At 33.8% G+C, this 19866-nt stretch overlaps 1 protein-coding gene across 5 annotated transcripts in view; it reads left to right on the top strand.

Annotated features, from left to right (window-relative positions):
- The window catches only part of LOC110104591 (riboflavin biosynthesis protein PYRR, chloroplastic), a 72062-nt gene extending 60582 nt beyond the window's left edge, over nucleotides 1-11480 (top strand). For all 5 annotated transcript variants that reach the window (XM_028692470.1, XM_020833764.2, XM_020833762.2 and 2 more), the window contains one exon: nucleotides 11121-11480. In XM_028692470.1, coding sequence (XP_028548303.1) covers nucleotides 11121-11372 — 252 coding nt within the window. In that variant the 3' untranslated portion in view covers nucleotides 11373-11480. The remainder of the gene's footprint in view (nucleotides 1-11120) is intronic.
- The last annotated feature ends 8386 nt before the right edge of the window (nucleotides 11481-19866 follow it).

Below are 19866 nucleotides of genomic sequence, written 5' to 3'. Positions count from 1 at the left end.
ATGGAAATTAGGTGTGCTAAAATTTTCTTATTTTTAGAAATTAAAGGTGATTGCCCACATAAAAAAAAAAAAAAAAAAAAGAATAAAGTGAGCATAATATTAGTGTGAACTATAAAGTAATACTGTATGGGTTCTGTTGTGTATAACTATTATAATACGTTTGAAGAGAGTTTTAGGATGCAAGTAGTTAATGGGGATGTATGAAAATATGTTCATCTAAAGATCAATGCTTGGATTCAGCCGAGCCTGGTTCCGTAGACGTATTAATTAGGTGTCTTTCTGCTCATTTCGTTAACTTGACAGTTGGACCTATGTGTGTTTGGTGGTTGCGATGTGGTCGATCGAATGAGTTTGTTACTGAGAAATATATGGTTGAACTTGTACTGTAACCTATCCCCATGATTTAGACGAAGGCATATAAATTTCAAGAGAAGGTAGATCAAAGCACTACATGGTTTTTAGAAGAATGGTTTATAATAGCTATATTTAGTCATTAGGATATGTATGTAGATTGTACTTGTACTGCAAACACAAGGGGTTGCACTGAAGTATTAATCACCTAAATTAACATTCGATTAATAAATCATAGATCAAAAGCATGAGCCCTTATCTTTCGGCTTTAGTCATCCGCCATCCGTTGGTGTAGACCAATTTGCAAAGAATGTACCGGTAAGTTTTTGGCTGATAATTCGTCTTGTATAATCTAAAGAGGAGTTACGGTAACTCGAATTATAGGGAAACAATAGAGGTCTAAAGGTTTTTCATTTAGAGCAGAAAAGCCAATATACGAATGTAATTAAGTATAATAAATATATGGGTTGTACTTTGAGCATCGAGTCATAATACGTAAATTGTTTTAGATGTTTGGTCTTATTGTGCATGAGGATGAAAGAATGGGAGATATTATTAGTAGCATCAGTTGAACGGTTGAAGTGGAGAATGCTTCGGGTTATTGTGTGAATAGAAAAGAACTACTAAAACTTAGGGGAAAATCTATAAGATGGTGGTGAGACTTGAATATTCTTATTGTGCCATTATAGAATAAGCATAATAATAAGTTAAGTACTGCTGATAAGGATCTCAGTGGTGATGGATTTGCTCTAGATACTGATATTAATTTTGCATGATCCTGAAAAGGTTGAGTAGCTCCAATGACACCACTAAGACTAGAGAGAGGCCTAATGGTTTGGTCAGTACTGCGGCCTTCCGATGACCAGTTTAGGAGAGTGAGATTAGATTTGACTATTTTAAGAAAGGTAGAAGACCTACATTCAGACTTGGTTAGAAAGATACTAAATGACATTTCATTTAATTAGATTAAATGAAATATTGATATTAAAGGTTACACGATTGAAGAAAAAGAATTCATGTAGCTGCGCTCAGTAGCGAGATAAAGGCTGTTATGTGTTTTTAGAAATCTCCTAAAGCAAATTCTTTCACATTTGTCCTACATGATGTAATATTCACCTATTATCTACATATCTTAAAAGCTAAACCAAAATCAAGATGTGCAGTAATTTACATGTCATCTACTTTGAGGAATAGGCATGAGGATTGTCAGACATAATATTATATAAGAGATGTTCTACACTCAACGAATCAAACGATTTAACCCAACCAGCTGCATATATTTAATTTTTTGCAAACATCTTTATATATATAAAAAAGGATATAACTTCACACTGTCTTTACTTACTTCTTATATTGCAAAATTATATCCTATTTAACTATTCACTTTAAATACACTATCAAAAATTCATAGAATCGTTTTAATTAGTAAAACGTACCAATGTACCATACAGTGACAAAGACCAAAGATTAATTCTTTTTGCTCTATTCATATGGATATAACCAAGATGTGTCTTACACATAAATATCCAAAGCTTAATGTTTTTTATCTTTTACTCGATGATTGCACCCATGCATACAAAAGTCCAAAGTGGATGTAGCCATAGTTACCTTTTTTCAACATGATTAAAATTTCCTGTTAGGACAAGCTAAACCATAAATATGATGTACAAAAATCAGCGAATTGAGCATAATTTTGCTAGGAACTTCTAGTGCTAAAAAAATATGCTCCTCGCATTCTCCATAAAAATTTCAAAGATTATTTTCAAATTCACCACATGACTAATTTAAACCTTTTATTTTAATGTCCTTTGTATTTTGAAGCACACAACAACATCAAGCCTTTATCACTACGTGGGTGCTTATTTATTTTCCCCTTCTCTTCATTGGTCCTATTAAAATGCAATTCTCGTTTAAATTCTAATAAAAGAAGACATTCAATTGTCTAACCATATTTTAGGTCAGCCACTACTTTCTTAACCACAATCAACATCTAATAGCTATCCATAACCGGGTATCGAAAGCGACCTTTATGTGACCAAATCTCTCGTCGCGTTATTTGTTTTTAGTTTTTATCGTGTTTTTTTTATCTCGAGATACTGTAAGTGGTATTTTTCGTTGGGCGACTAGAAGGAACTATTGAACTAGCTGAGTAGTGGTATCGTCTGGTGGGTAAAGGTGGCGAGAGGAGTGGCAGCTTTTCCTGGCAGTGAGGCTATGGTTCCACGACCTGGACAGGGGCAGCAGAATGGAGCGGCCGACGTGTGAGATATGTTTGTGTTTTAGTTGGTTCTTTTGTTTGCGTTGTTAGTTTTTTTTTTTTTTTTTGGGTTGTTTTTTCGTTTTTTTTTGTTAGTTTTTTTGAGTTGTTTTTCCATCTATTAGCACTCTCTCTTAATCTTACTCTTTCTTACGGGCTACCTAACTTTTCACGTTAATGCTCATTTCGGTATCCTTCTCAAGGGAAAAGGGCTCACTCATCCACCGGAAGGCATCCATTCTCTGCACAACTTAACTCAGAATTGAATGCTCTCTTTAATGGCCAACATTCAAACCGGTAAAGTATTGGCACATCACTCATCTATAGATTTTCCGCTTAAGTTTGAGGGTACTATATCCGATAACAGCCCGAATGCATTTCCTCACTTAACATCCAACTGAATCGCGATAATATCCATCTATTTCATCATCACTCTGAATCTTATTAGATCAAATATATAATAACTGTTATCTATTAATGTTGATCGCCAAAGTCACAATCCCCGTCCTAAGTCATACTACTAAAATTAACACTCCATATATTCCGTTGTCGAGATCTACTTCCCAAGCGAAAACTTTAGACTCTAAAGGTTGACCTCATAATTTCAATATTACCTTCAACTCCCTCTCTAGCTTATCAACAAGAAGATATCATTCTTCTCTTAGCCAAAGCATCACCAGGTACATCTCTGCAAATGTCTGTGAAAATATTCAGTGATAAAAAAAGTTGGCTTAAGGCTGGACTGTGATGTATACCCAACGAAAATTTTTATATTAATCTATATAACAACTTGTTTGAACACAAGTCATACTCCTAGCATACATACTTTAATGAATTTGAATATAAGTCATGTATTTGATTTTCCTTTTTCAAGAACTTCCATAGCCTTCTTGAACTTATCCCAAATATCATGTTTGCTAAATATTAAATAAATAATATAGATTTCCTCTTATTTTCTCTATACTTCCTTACATCAAACCTCTAATTTTAATAGGCTTCCATAGTCGACCCTACCGGCATGAATCAAATTGATTTGTGAAAACATTAGTATCAGCCACAACGCTATGCTTCTGCATAACTCGCTCCAATAGTTTCTAATAGTATGACACATTTACTTAATACCTCTATAATTCTACAACCTGTGCTCTAAACTTTATTCTTAAAAAATTATGAAATTAACCACCATTCTCCATCATTGCATCTTTTATTTCAAAATAGTATAAAATTGTAGTAAGCAAGAAAACCTCATCTCGCTAAATTTTCTATATATACCGGTATTGGAATAGTATTCAGATCATATATTTTCACCTTCAATTGTATTACGCCTCTCTAACTCTCATTTGTACTAAAGCGATAAAAATAGAATCTTATTTAATTTAGGATGCTAAGGTCACTATTAGTCAATTTCTTTTCTCAACTCTGTCATTAAAATAATTAGCAAAAATATCTCATCCGACCTTTGTTTGAAATACAATCTTGTCTAAGGAAAGTATTTTATCTCATCCTTAATAATTTGTACTTGAACTAATCCTTTACTAACTCCTATCGTCTTGTTGGCTACTTATACATATATCTTATCCCTTTTAGTATTTTATCTATATATAAATTGCTAAAAAAGCTAATGTCTTTGGGCATCGCAATGTGTTTGCTATAATCTTACGAGGCCACTTATATTTATGTCTACATTATCAGAATTGTTAAAAATTAAACGATATTCTTATAACAATCTTCTTATTTGGTAATCTTTTCTTGCCAATTGGGATTCACCACCTATTTTACTATTAGGAGTTTCTTGTACTCAAGCACTCTTGCAAATTGTCTTAATTCCATCAAGCCACTTTTTTCCCACATTACATTAGCTCCATACCAGACAACATCTTTATGATCTAAATTTAACTCTCAAAAATTTTTGTTAATAATCTTACAATGCCCCCATCTAAGTCCTAGAAATGTTTACTCTATTCTTATTATTATCCTGTATCTTAAAAGTCAACTAATAATCGATGTTGGGTACATAAACTATCACTATCGAATAACTTTATAAATCTTTGCAATCTAGAACGAATTTAATTTCTAATAAGCAAAATAGTCAAATCTGGGTTATACTAATAGTCCATTTTTTATAATGTGATGAGATGCTCATTCCTTCTTAACTAAGGTATAGCAATAAAATCATAAGCTAAACAAAAATTTAATAATGTCTTGCCACTTTTATCGTCGGTCTTCAATCATGGCCGACCATATTGAATGCTTTAAGAATCATCTACCGTCTATCAAACATGTCATTTTAAATCTCCTTCAATAAAAAACTCTTTCATCAAGGTAATGCTTTTGTACTATTTTTAGTCATTCCATAAATTTAATTAGAAAAACTTATAATCCAACTACTGAAAGCATAAAACACTTATAATATTAACAATTATCACAAAACAATCTTTAAACTATAATTCCATCTTCACCTTATGAAATTTATAAAAATTATTCTTTAAAAACTCTTATCATAATAACTAACCATTTTTCTATACGACTCCTACCCGGATAATAACTTTAAATTTTTATTGAATCATAAACTAAAATTTCCTTAGCTCTCTCTCCAACCCATTAGTTTCCGTGAAACACAAAATATTTAACTTCCTATGAATCATAATACTTAATTCCATTAATTTCCTTATAAGGGAACTAATATTCCAAGTTCTATCTTAATTTTATTTCCAATGGACAACTTCCTTTGCCACACTATTCCTTATGTAGGAACCTTTATTTACACTGCCTGGGCGTCGGCAGCGCCCTTCACACTTGTCACTGTTTCAGGACAATACGAGTCGTATCAGGGCGCCCCTAGCAATTAACATATTTTAGAATTCATGTCATAATTGTTCAACAAGTTTTACGCTGCTGCAGCTACTAAACGCATCCACCTTTGAATAACATTTGTAAATTTTTAAAATCCTCAAAAACAATCAAAAAACTTATTGCTAAAAATACACCTAAGAAAGTATCTTATAATCAACATATAAAAAATCGAACTCTTCCTCCTATTAGTGAACTAATGACCAAAATACTCTAAGCAACAATCTAAAGGTCTAAAAGAGGAATATGTATTTGTTTTAAAAGAATGTCTATGAATATTTACTGCGAAAAGCGAATGCATCATATATAACCAAAAATGAAACTGTAACTTAGGAACCAAAACTACATCAAATTTGCAATTTTATCAAGTTAGTGCTGTTGATATTACATAATATCATATGTCATAGCCAACATCATTCATCATCGAGGTCTTATTTGTTTGCTTTTTTTAGAATCATTTATAAGTAAGATTCAAATTTGCATCACTTGCTTTTTTAAATCATTAAAAATCTCTTATATATTTGTATACTTGGGTTCAATTTCAAGTTATATTTTTTTTCTTTATTAATACAATTGATGATAGTGGCATTGAAATAAACTTTTTTTTATATCCATTAATTCACGATCAAGGGGTTTTTTTTGTGTGTTGGTTTATGAATAATTTTTTTTTTTAATATTTATGATTCTAAGGCTTGTTTGTCTTTATTTTTTTTTTTGATCTTTGCTTCGTCAGCCTTTTTGTTGTTTTTTTTTATTTTGTTTTTTTTTTTCGCCTTTGGTTCGGCTTTATTTTTTTGTTTTTTTATATTTTTTTTTTGGTTTTTTTTTTTTTTTGTTTTACCCTTTTTTTTTTTTTTGTTTTTTACGCTGTGCTTTTTTTTTTTTTGGGTTGCTTCAGGTTTTGTGTTTTTTTTATTTCTTTTTTTTATTCATCGGTATAAGAATTATCACACTAATTCTCCACTCATTTGGCATCATTTTAGTCCTCAAAATAATATTTTAAAAGTTTAGTAAGCCAAGAAATTTCTTCATCTCATAAGTATTTCCACACCTCTATTGGAATATCATCAGGTCCAATAGTTTTTCCACACTTCATTTTCTTTAAAGCCTCTCTAACTTCAGTTTTATTAATATGTTGATAAAAATAAAAATCTCTATTTCCACTTAGAGTGCAAAGATTACTAAGTCAATCGTATTATCATAATCTTCATTGAAAAGCTTAGCAAAATATCTCTTCCACCTTTTTGTGGATAGTGGGGATACCAACAATTTCATATCGAATAAGGTGGTTGACAAGCTAGGGCTGAAGCTGGTAGATACGGGATACTTTGGGGTGATGATGGACATAAGGGAGGTGGAGAAGAGCAGGAGAATCTCTTAGGGATTAGCATTAGGGATGATTTTTTTGCACTGGAGTTGGAAATTGTGGATTTGATCTTGGGTATGAGGTGGCTCCAAACCTTGGGGAGACCAAGGTTGACTAGAAGACCTTAGCTATAGATATCCAAGTGGAGGGTAGAAAGGTGGTGATTTAATGAAGTCCCTAGTTTATCCAAAGCAATGGTTTTCCTGTAAATCATGGTGTGTACCATACAGGGTGAGTGGGGTTCTTGGTGGAGCTCTATATTTTTGGAGCGAGGAGACACCAGAGAGATAAAGGTCATTCCAAAAGTAGTTCAGCCGCTTCTCCAGTAGTTCAGTTAGGTATTCCAACCTCCATGAGGATTGCCTCCTTCACGGGAGCACGAGCATGCTATTATTATGAAGGAAGGAGTCTCTCCCATTGTTGTCTGACCATACCACTACCCATAGGTCCAGAAGGATGAGATAGAGAGGTTGATTTGGGAGATGCTTGGAGCTAAGATCATCAAGCCCAGTATGAGTCCTTTCTCTGGTCCTATATTATTGGTGAAAAAGAATGATGACAATTGGAGATTTTGTGTATATTATCATGGCTTGAAGAAGGAGACTATATCGGAAAGGTTTCTCATAGCAATCATTAATGAGCTGCTAAATGGGTCGCATGGCTCGGTGGTGTTCTCAAATATTAATTTGATGTCTGTGTATCACTTGATCAGGATGCGACCGAAGGACACCCATATGATGGCTTTCAGAACTTAAGAGGGTCACTATGAGTTCTTGGTGATGCATTTTGGTCTCACTAACGCCCATGTCACTTTATAGTCACTCATGAATAAGGTGTTTAAGCCTTATCCTCTTAGGTTTGCTCTAGTATTCTTTGATGACATCATTATCTATAGCAAGTCATGGGAGAAGCACTTGGAGCACTTGAGGATGGTTTGGGAACTTGAAAGAAGCACCAACTATATGCCAAATTGAAGAAGTGTTCTTTTGGGCAGCATAGGATGGTGTATTTGGGACATATAGTGTCTCAAGTCGGGGTGTCAACTTATCCAACCAAGAAAGAGACAATGGTGGAGTGGCCAGTGCCTAAAACTTTGAAGGGGCTAAGGGGTTTCTTAGGTACTCATAGGATATTATAGAAGGTTTGTGAAGGGATATAGCTCTATAGCCTGGCTATTGACAAAGCAGCTAAAGAAAGATAATTTCAAATTGGGGGAGACAGTCACTCAAACATTTGAGCAGCGACTTGAAGAAAGATGTGACTAGTGCCCCTATGTTAGCAATATTAGATTCTGGTGGTGGTGGACAGATTGAGAAAATACCCTCATTTCATTCCCCTACGCCTCCCATACACCGAGGTATCAGTGGCAATCGCTTTCATTAGAGAGGTGGTCCATTGGGATGGCATACCTGAGTCCATAGTGTCTAATTAGGACAAGGTATTTCTGAGTCATTTATGGAGGGAACTATTTAAGATGCAAGAGACTATCTTGTAGTGGAGTACTGCTTATCACCCCTCAATGGCTAGAAGGTGGTGAATCACACTATGGAGATTTATCTTTGTTGCTTTATCTCAAATACACCAAAAATGTGGGCCAAATGGTTAGCCTAGGAAGAGTATTGGTATAACACTTCATATCATACAACTACTCAGACAACACCATTTAAAATCCTATATGGGAAGGATCCTTGTCATCAGCTACATTATGGGCATGGCAACACCCAGTGTCGTCAGTGGAACAGTACTTAAGTGAAACAGTCGAATTTTGATAGAATTGAGAGGACATCTACTGCGAGCAAAATAAATTATGAAGAAGCGGGCAGATGGACATAGGAGGCATGTGCAGTTTGAGATTGGGGATCGAGTTTATTTGAAGATCCAAACTTACAAATAGAGGATTCTAGCTTGACAAGGGAATGAGAAGCTATCCCCCGATACTTTGGGCTCTATGAGGCCGTGGAGCGCATTGGTGTAGTCGCCTATCGCCTATAATTGCCACTAACTTTAACTATCCATCCAATATTTCATGTGTCACAACTGAGAAAAGCCATTGGAGATCATACACCCTCGCCCTCACTACCGGCTACACTGCTAGAATATATGGATGTAAGATTAGAACATTGGAGGTGCAAGGGTTGCGCCTATGATGCACCGACACTCCGCTTAAAGAGGGTATGCAGTGTTGGAAACGTGTCGGACACGGTCACGCGTCTGACACTGCATGGACACATGTCTGACACGGCATTGGAGTGTCGCAATTAAAAAAATTAAAATTAAAACCTGACACGCGTGTCCGGTTATTAAATGAGAAAATCGTCCGATTCGTTCTATTTAGCCTTTTTCGCGAATGAGAAGACCTATTTTTCCGATCCACGAAAGAAATCTTCTAGGGTGGACCGAGCGACATCGCAGCCAACGCCAAATGGAGCCCGCTGCCTTTGCCTCCCGTTCCTTCGTCATTCCTGCTCGAGCCGAAGCCAAGCCGAGCTCGTCATTTCTGCGTGATTTATGCGGTCAGCCGAGGCAAAGTTCGCAATCAACGCCAAACAGAGCACCTTCTGCGCGCAAGAGAGCCAAGACTTGTAAGTGGATTTCTCCATTTCTTCTCTTCATTGTTGAAAAAGCTAATTTACATGCTCGGTACCGCTAGGTATATACTCAGTATCGCTCAGTTCATACTCGGTACCGCTCAGTACATGCTCGATATCGCTCGGTACATGTTCGGTGCCATTCGGTACATGCTCGGTACCGCTCAGTATCTTCCCATACAAATAACTTACGAACCTTAAAAACAAGCAGAACTTCAAAATAGGTCGAACCCTGCCACGGGGCAGTGCCCCCTTGGATCCTCGACAGACCGGTATATTGTTGTATTCATGTTGTCTTATTATTAGGATATTTTGATTTCACTTCATATCAATTTAACTTGATGTATTCCTATGTATGATTGGTTTGTTACACTAGTATATTTTAAAACAAAATGAGCTCTGCTGTTGGTGGGAGTGGATTAGGTGAAGGTTCAAAAGAGCCATCTGTAGAAACTGATAAGACGATATGGATTCATGTTACAAAATAATAATCAGGGCATCTAAATTCAAAATACAACTAGTTATAAACTTAACTTTTACATTTTTTTCTTAGCAATGTTAGCTTTTAGAAACCCACTAAAGCCCATGTGACATAAAATGATATCAACATATACTAGAGTATCTTTTGTATATATAACCAAATGAGTAAAATTATTTTCTAAATAGTAGAAAACATAGTATTTTTCGAAGTAATATGTGTGATAGTGATTGAATGTTTAAATATTGTGAGGAAATATAGATTTATTCAAAGATTTTTTTTCAATAATTTGACATTACTTTTGATAACTTAAGCTTAGAGAGATCAATAAAGGGTCAAACAATAAAATGCATGTGTTGTATTTCTAAGGTATAAAGATAACAGCTGAAAATTTATGATCATGGCAAGTGGCTTATAATTTATTTTGGCAATGAATGCAATAATCATGGCAATTAGCACCCGTAATAATATTCACAGAAATAACATATTCATATCATTAAAATGATTTACGTGCAGCAGCATTGTAATCATATTAATATCAAATAGGGTCATAACATAGAGAAATATTGATATCATTAGTATAAACCGTACAGTGAGCATAATAATTATCATAACATGGATGTTATAATCATAGATTGAAGACTGAGCATACCATGTCATATATATATATATAGCATAGTTTTTGCATAATGAACATTCTATGAAAGGAACATTCATCAAGCACGTGCTATCTGCTGCATAGGTCTAGATGAAGGAAAAATTGCTCTTTAGAAATGAATTTACTCAGTTTTACTGTTTGAGGAATTATGCGTCAATCATAAAATCTGGCTTCCTTGATATCGGTGAACCTAGATCAAATTGTTTGTCAAATACAATAGACTGGGTGTATGTAAATAAATTATTTGAGAATTTTTTTCTGATAATATAAACTAATTTCCTATTTTGTTGCTGTCAACTACTGATCATTCTTTATTGAACATCTAGGAATTATATGTTTCTATGAACCGATCATTGCTAACCCATTAATCTACCTGTCATTACCAATGTGTGCTGAATTGTTTTATGGTGTCTAACTCTCCTGGTGCCTGCCATTTTTTGTGTTGTTGTAAAGCTTAGTAGAATGGTTATTTATAGACCTGGAGTGGATAGATGCTTGACGTTGTTTTAATTTGTATTTTTGTTGATCGGATTTTGACAGTTATGCGTTCTCATATTTTTATAGAATTGCAGGTACATCCTGATTGGGATACCGTGAAGATTGATGTCATGTACAGGGGTCTCAGATGTAAGTTCTCAATGCACCCTCACTTGAACTCCTTGTTGCGCTCAACGGTAGGATTTGTTCTCGTTGAAGCTTCGCCACATGATCTATTCTGGGGAGGTGGTCGAGAAGGGGAGGGCCTGAATTATTTGGGCAGGCTGCTCATGAAATTAAGATCTGAAAGTCTTAAAGAAGCTACCCCAGATTCTTCTATTGTGTGACTCTTTCACCAGTACAAGCTTGCTAAAATATGACATTTGGCGTATAGAATTCAAAGTTAAACATATCATAAATTATTAATTTTGTTTTCAGCAATCACTTTTTTTTTTATGTGCAAAATAGTGGAGTATATTTCGTAAGTATATGCATCCTATCTGAAATTTTCTAACATATTAATGATTTAAGTGGTACTCATGAATTTTCTCTCAGTTATTAAAATCAAGGCAACAAAACTATAAATGTTTGGATATGAGACATTTTGTTTAAAATTTTCTTATTTATAAATTACACCGAGAGTACCTACTGAAGTCTATGCCTATGTATTTGCATTTGCATGTTGAACATTCAAATTCTTAAAATGAAAAAATAAAAGTAACAATGAAATTATCAGGTAGTTGGTTTTGTAAAATTATCAAAGAAAAGTTATCATGAAAATTTTTAGCAGTGCAGATGATACAGTTATAAAAAAAGTTTTATTTAGAAATTGTAATTTTTTTGGTGATGAGCTCCGTTACATGCTTATGGATAGCAAAATTTTGAAAAATGTCAGAAGTTTGGTAAATGTCAACGTGGTTGCGATTTGAAAATGCCAAGCTGTTTTAGACTTCTTGGATTTTAAATTTTTAATAAATTGAGTATTGTTATATTAGACAAGAAATGTGAATGTTAATTTTATATAAAAAAGATAAATTTAGGACCTCAATTAAATTTATTTTATGAAAAAAGAATGAAATTAAAAAAAAGTAAAAAGGAGCAAATAAGTATATGTAATATTATATTTAAATGTAATAATTTCTTCATTAATAATTTTTTTTATAATAAAATAATCTTTTAGATATTTAAATAAATATATTTTTTTTAATATACATAACTATTAAATGTAATAATTATTTAAATTAAATATATCTAAATAAAAATTATTATTACAATTAAAAAAAAAATCTTTTAGATATTTAAATTTTAACTATTTAAAAGAGAGAAAATATTTTAAATTTGATTTATAATTATAAATATAAAAAGTTTAAGTTCAATTTTAATTAGAGAGAGAAGCTCCATGAGCAGCTATCAAAAAGAACTAGGCTCAACTAAGAAAGTATAGTCAACCCTATAAACAAAAATACGCTATCTCAACAAAATGTTGTTGTCAAGTAAAATATGAAAAAGTATAATGTCTAAAATTACAAATAAAAAAGGAGCTCCGTAAGCTTGGACTCATATAGAAGAGGGTAAGTGTTCAGCTTCTTTGAGGGGAAATTTTCTAGGTTGCCACAATGACCATCCAAGAGGAAATGGTCTGGAGTAAAGGGAATATCATCATCATCCAAGGCCAGCAAAAATTCCCACCACACAAAAACTTTATAAATATCATATAGAAGATCTCGGCACACCAGTAGACAACATATTCGATTGAAAAAATAACATCTTGGGTAGCTGAAAGAAAAATAGTAATATCTAGAGAAAAGTAGCAGGACTGACCAACGTAACCAGCTGGAGCAACAATTGAATTAAAAATGAGCAGCAAATTTAATAAGTTGCCAAGATCTTAATGATAAGTCATAGAGTGTCAATACTAAAAAAATTTTGTCCAATTTTCCTATTGTTCCTTTCATGTCACAAGTGATAAATTATGCAGCAAACCATAAGGAATGATAATTCCTTAAAACCTCTAGAGAGATGGCATTTCTCATATAAGAAAAAATGGATAATATTTGGCCTAAACAGGAACTTAGAGAGAACATGCAGTATATGTGCAAGCACATTAAAAGAATAATCACATTTAAAGAATAAATGTGGAGTATATTCATCCAACTGAATGCATAAATAGCAATTTTTTCAACATGAATGTTCCTCAATCTTAAAATGTCAGCAATATTAAGTCCCCTCAACATTGCCATCCAAACATAAGTGGAATATTTTAGGATAGAGTGTTTATGTCACACAAAACGAAACCAATAGAAAATACAAAAACTAGAAAAATATTCCAGTATGAAGTTATGAAAATTCTCATTCATGTTGCCATGTAGATTCCAAATAAGACAGGAAGAAAAATAATCATGAATGGGGATGCATATATGTTAGAAGCCAGCATATTTTAACAAGAGAGATTGTAGATATGCCCTGAGAGAATTGAAATAGAAGCATGGGAGGAAAAATAAGTGTTCAATGAAAAGGAGGCAGGTTGAGCATTTGAAGGTAAGCTATTGAACTAATGGCCCCAAAGCAAGGAGATGGAACAATCAACAATAATAATGAAATTAGTTTTATTAGTCACCAAAGAAGCAGTATCACATGCCTTCTAAGGCTTTGAGGCCCTAATGGATGGAGTCTTCCATGGGGAAATATATTTTGCTCTAAACGAATAGGTTAGTAGAGAAGGCCAAGGTAAGTCATGTTGGTGTAATGGTTATTGAGTTGAAGAATTTCACATATGGTAGCAGAGTTGGGAGTGTTCGGGGCAGGGATTAAGGAGCTTTTAGCATGATTGATATGCAGGCAAGAGCAACTAGCAAAATTTTGAAGGATGGAGGAATAGAAGAGCAATTTTGATGGGAGGCTCTCCCAAACGCTAATAGGTCATCAACATAAAAAAGTTGGAGATACTGAGGTTATCAGAAAAGAGGCATTGGAATGGAGAGGGGCTAGCAGGGAGATCACAAAGACAGGGGAAGGCGTCCATGTCAATGTTGAAGAGATAGGGGCTTAAAGGACATCCCTACCTAAGACTATATGAATGGCTAAAGTAACCTTTGAAGACCCTCATCTATACATATAAAAAATGTACATCAAAGATTCATACTTTTACCTAAGAAATGAAAATGCTAGGGAAACCTTTTTGGGCCATCCTAGCTAAAATAAAGTTCCAAGAAACCAAATCAAAAGATTTTTCTAATGTCGAACTTAGCACAAAAAAACCTCCTATTGGAATTATTGTTAAAATCTCTAAGCAGCTCCAATGCAAGGAGCACATTGCCAGTGGAAATTCTTTGATGAATAAAACCATATTGTTTTTTCATGAAGACATGCGACATGATGAACTTCATTTTGTTCGCTAGAATTTGGGCATTAACTTTGTAGAAGACATTGCACAGTGAAATAGGTCTAAAGTCAGCAATGGAAGAAAAATGGCTTCTTTTAGGGATCAAAGGAAGAGCTGTGGCATTGCTCTTTCTTGGAATGTAATTTTTGTTGAAGAAATATTTAATGGCCTTACATAAAAGAGGGATAACAATAATCTAGGATCTTTTTTGAAACTCAAAGTTGAAGACATTCAGCCAGGAGCAAAAGAGGAGGACCCAGTAAAACTCAAAGTTGAAGACATTCTAGGTTTTTTTTAATGAAACTCAAAGTTGAAGACATTCGGCCCAGGAGCAAAAGAGGAGGACCCAGTAAAAAAAACATTTTTAATCTTATAAATGAACAACTTATTTATTAATATTGTGCTAGCTTTAAGACTTAATTTCAACTGGCCAATGAGTGGTTTCCATTGTAGAATGAATAAATCTATTTAACCTAAAATAGTGATATTCTAAGAATTAATTGTAACACTCAATATGAGGAGGTACATTTTTTCCACTGATGGTATGTTATACTAAATCTTTTGAATTTGAATTCTTACAATAAGAGCCTTTTTGGCCATCATAATTGGCAAAAAGAATAAAGCCTTGGTAAATATTGGCAATTAACCGTAGTAATTTGATATTTAACCTAAAATTATTTGTCATAACCTTTTTCTTTATGAAATTATAAATCTTACAGAATTCCACCTTTTTAATTTCACCTTGTAGAAAATAATTGTAGTTATAGGTGATTGTGTCTATGGAATGCCATAACCATCTAGAGAATTTACATTGCCCAGCATTTTGATGGTATGTACACCACATGTAAGAATTGATGAGAGGGTGAATCCATTAAGTTGAACTCTAGGGTAAGCCTAGTTATTCTTTAAATGACACAATTTCTTAATAAGATGGTGATTTCTTGGAGAACAAGGGTCAAGTTGAAAGTTCATGAGGGGTCTTAAATCCTAAAGAACTAGCCTGATGCTAACCAAGAGGAGGGTGAATTGGTTGTTTTAAAGATTCTTAAATAAAAAGAAAATCTTTTTAAATATTTTAAAGAAAAACAATAACTCTTGATGCAGAAGAAAACTAATTTTCATAATAGCAATATGAACAGATATTTCAATCTCCAAATAAATCACAGAAAAAGTGCAGAAATAAAATGCGGTGAAAATAATAAGAAAGAACACAATGAGTTTTATAATAGTTCGGTCAAATATAACCTAAGTCTACTCCTTGGAGACTCCCTCTCCAAGTATTACGCTAAACTGAAGTGACTCTACTTTTGCTCTCACAGCAAGACGGAGAAGCCCTTTTAAAATTTTTCCATTGATACGGTGAGGTAGAAAACCTTGAATCCTTTTTCACCCATTTGGTGATGGCAGAGAACCCAGGAAACCTTTTATTCCCTTCTGGAGTAGGAAGAGAACCTGGATCTAATACTGAAGATGATCTCTCCGTAGCCACTAAGGAACCAGTGGAAATACTCAAGGAAGATGACGAACACCTTGCTTAGAGAAACCTTTGTGATTCCCTCACAAACTCCCCCTCAAAATGATCTCTCTCTCTCTCTTTATCTCTCTCTCTCTCTCTCTCTCTCTCTCTCTCTCTCTCTCTCCCTCTTTCTTCTCTAAGCACACTCTTAGATTAACTCCACAACAAAAAGATTAACCCAAGGGTTAATACCATTACTTAAATAGAGATCCCCCAAAAGAAGCCCAAATTTTCACTTCTGCGTAACTGATCGTCTAGGACTAGTACAAAATAGCCCTATCAGGCAGGATAATCACCTTTGCTCTGTACGATCAATACAAGAATTGGTACATATCGTCCAGTATGATCTTTCAATTGTCCGAGATGATTAGTTCAATATACCATATTGATCATCTAGTATGACATTAGATGATGGGTGGTAATCTCCATATCATTTCAAAAATGTCTCAGGACGACCAGGACGATCCTCCTGGATGATTAGAGTAAGTTATGGTTTTTTGTGTTGGACAATAGGGGATTATCCTATGAAATATATTAAATCATATCCAGATGGATCATCCTGTATGTTTTGATTGAATAATTTAACCATAATTACTCTCCTAATACCTGATCAATTTAGGTATGATTATTAAAAATCTTTCAGGATGATGCATATCGTCATGTACGATTGGAACAAAATTTGAAACTTAAAACATTACCTAAATTGTAATTGGCGATTATTTTCATCATTTAAGATGATCATCCTAAATGATATGGATCGTCCGATATGATTAGTTTAATCACTTGTAATTAGCTGGCTTCCCAAATCAGGGTTTCTATTTTTTTAACTGATCATACAGGATGATCTCAGATCATCATGTATGATTTGGTTAAAAATAGAAAAAAATATCTAACTCACTAAATTTCTCCCCCTAAGTGTGTGTGTGTAAGGTTACATAGCTTGGGGTCCACCATATTCAAGATTTGACTCGAGAAAGGTAAAAAATATATTGATATGAAATTACAAGCAAATTTAACGCTAATCTACATGATCTTGAGATGATTTGTATTGCAAGTGATCTTTATGGACCTAAAAGGTTAGTAAGCATGAAAATCAAAATAGATAATCAATAATAGTAGCGGTGAAGAAATAATAATATTTGTTATCATCAAAATCAAACTATTTGGATTCAGATTTGCAACACAAGTCTCTTGAGAGGGGTCATTTTTTAAAAGTTAGCAATATAAAAAATGTTTTAGCTAAAAAAATTAAAAAGCATCTTAACAAAAAAAAAATTTAATGTAGGCACATTCGCCTATTTAAATGGCTACTTTATGTTGATTGGGCAAAGCCGGCTGGCCATCTAATAGGCGACTGATTTTTTTATTATTTTTGGCATATATTTCTATGAGCTGATTATGCAAAGCTAGTAGCGTTAAATTGGAGATTGTGATTTCTTTTATTATTTTTTTCCCCGTGACGGAGACTGGATTTCTTTTATTATTTTTTCCACACTGTGCAGGCAAGTCAATCACCTACTAAGCACCAATTAACTAGGTGACTTGCATTTATTTAATTTTTTTATGTTAAGTTGTGAGAAATCGAGATTCCAAACTGAGAGTTTAAATGTATACTTCATGAAAATCTTCCAGTATCCATCATTTATTCTATTTCATCTTCTCTTCACCTTCTTCTCCTCCTATCTCCACCTAAAGCATAGCCAATGGCATGGTTTCCACCAGCTTTCCCTAGGCCCAACGTCGCTCTTTAGCAAATGTTTGAAGGTGGGAAAATTCTAATAATGAGAATATTTAGTTATTTAATTAGGAGATTAAGCATTTTTAAAAAAATATAACTAGGCATAATTACCCCTTTTGCGGGCAATTTATTTCTCATAGCCTAAAACGCCTATTAAACGAGCGATTTAGTCTTGCCCCAAATTTTTTTAAAAATTAATTTTAGATTCTTTATGTTATTTAGTATTAAATAGTAAATTATGAAATTTACCAAAAATTCAAAATTATGCATTGATAAAATAAATCGATGGTATTTTTGGAGTGTATTTTTGGAGAAAGGCATGTATTCAAACCCAATGGTATGTTTTTTAAACATCTGCATGTACTGATTGTGGATATTAGAACCCTCTTTCCAAAAAATCCTTAAAAGCATAGGATCCTTATAATGTTAGAATCATTATGCAATGATAATTCATTTAGCTTACAATGGCACATCACATCAAATGACCTGTAAAGTTACTTGTTCAATTCAAGTCCTATTGTATTGTTTGGCTATAAATGATGGTTTAATATCTTTAATCTCATTTACTTAAAGGATGAATGATAGACACATGGAGTATAGTTCTTGAGTTTTTTTTTTTTTTAGTTTTTCAAAATGTTTTGGCCATGAATGGAGAATCTTAAAGGCGTCCCCAACAAAGAAAGTTTGATGATGCAAGCCAAAGAATACATGCTTGCATAGCGCGAGCCGGTGACACTCCGTTAGAGTAGAAGGATAATCAGAATGAGATATTAAGGTGTCGCATACATGAATGGTCAGAAGATGAGAATGATTGCCTCTATAATATGCATGCGAGTTAATTAGAGTAAAACTTTACAAGACGAGATTTCCTAAATATCGCCGATTGAAAATCTCTTTAAATTAGGTTCCAAGAAGAGAATGGTCACCTTATCAGCCCTTATTTCTTACAGATGTGGTACCATGAGATGAAACGCCATAGAGATAGTGGACATTCCCTGCTAGATATTGATTGTAGCTACCTTAACATTGAGCATGTGATTTTATATCGTGGTTGGTGTTCGTGGTTTGACAATTTCATTATAGATTTCTATAAGGAGCGAATGAAGGAGGTATTACATGGTGGTAAACCTATAGAGTTCTTCAATGTTGAGAAAAAGCAAGACCTTCAATATGAGTTTGAGTTCTATCATAAATATTGTCCAACTCAGCCACAACTACAGTCACATTTACATATGTTGATTAGGAAATGGGAAGTTTTGTCCTCTTCTTCTTGTTCTTATTCTTCTTTAATTCCTCCTTATTCTTCTCTTTTTTCCTCCTCCTCACAATGGCCCATAGCTTTTCAAGAAGCCTCAACTGATATCACCAAGAGGATCAATGCATTGCAATCAGTGAAAAGCTTTTTTACTCATTTTGCAAATTTTATGCTATTTAGTTTTCGGTGCCACATAATATTTAATATTGTAGACATTACTTTCTTTGATATTCCAATAATATTTCTTTTTAAGGATGTTATAAATGTGTATTTGAGCAAGTTGAAAAACTATTTGGTGCGGATTCCAGATGTAGCTCTACATACACCAATAAAATCTCGCCACGTGTGGCCCGATGACCCCACCATTTCTATTTAACATGTTTTTCCCACTAACTGCGTAGCCAAACGACTCAACCCAGAGCAAACATAAAAAGTTACTTTTTACCAAGTCATTTTATTTTTTTAAAATTGATCGAGGTGTTTCAGTTTCAAAAAGTTACATGTACTCTTCATCTTTGTTTGATGCTCCTTCTATTTTCTTCAGACTTTTGCTGCAAAAATAGAAGGCAGGGCTAAGGTCATCTTTTATTACCAGGATAAGTTGTTTTTTCATGAGATATGTTGGTTCTATTCATTTTGCAAATGTCACATTATGGTTTAGGTTTAGGATTTTTTTGTACTCTGTACCAATGCATACCAGTGTGTACCTATGGTTATTAGTATGTACTTATGGGTACCAAATCTGGGTATCGCTGGGTACCCCATATGGGTATCTCTGGATATCGTTGGGTACCCATATGGGTACTTTTTGTGTATCCTATATACTTATGGGTATTGCTGGGTACCCCATCTGGATATCACTACGTATCAATGATATGTTCCATAGATAAGTTTTTCTTGCAAGACTTATACATTTAGAGAAGTATACTATCACTTAGTTGAAACATCCA

Source organism: Dendrobium catenatum, unplaced genomic scaffold, assembly GCF_001605985.2.
Source record: "Dendrobium catenatum unplaced genomic scaffold, ASM160598v2 original_scaffold_210612, whole genome shotgun sequence".
Taxonomy (NCBI): domain Eukaryota; kingdom Viridiplantae; phylum Streptophyta; class Magnoliopsida; order Asparagales; family Orchidaceae; genus Dendrobium; species Dendrobium catenatum.
Note: the sequence above shows the minus strand (reverse complement) of the source record. Positions and strands in the feature narration are given on the sequence as shown.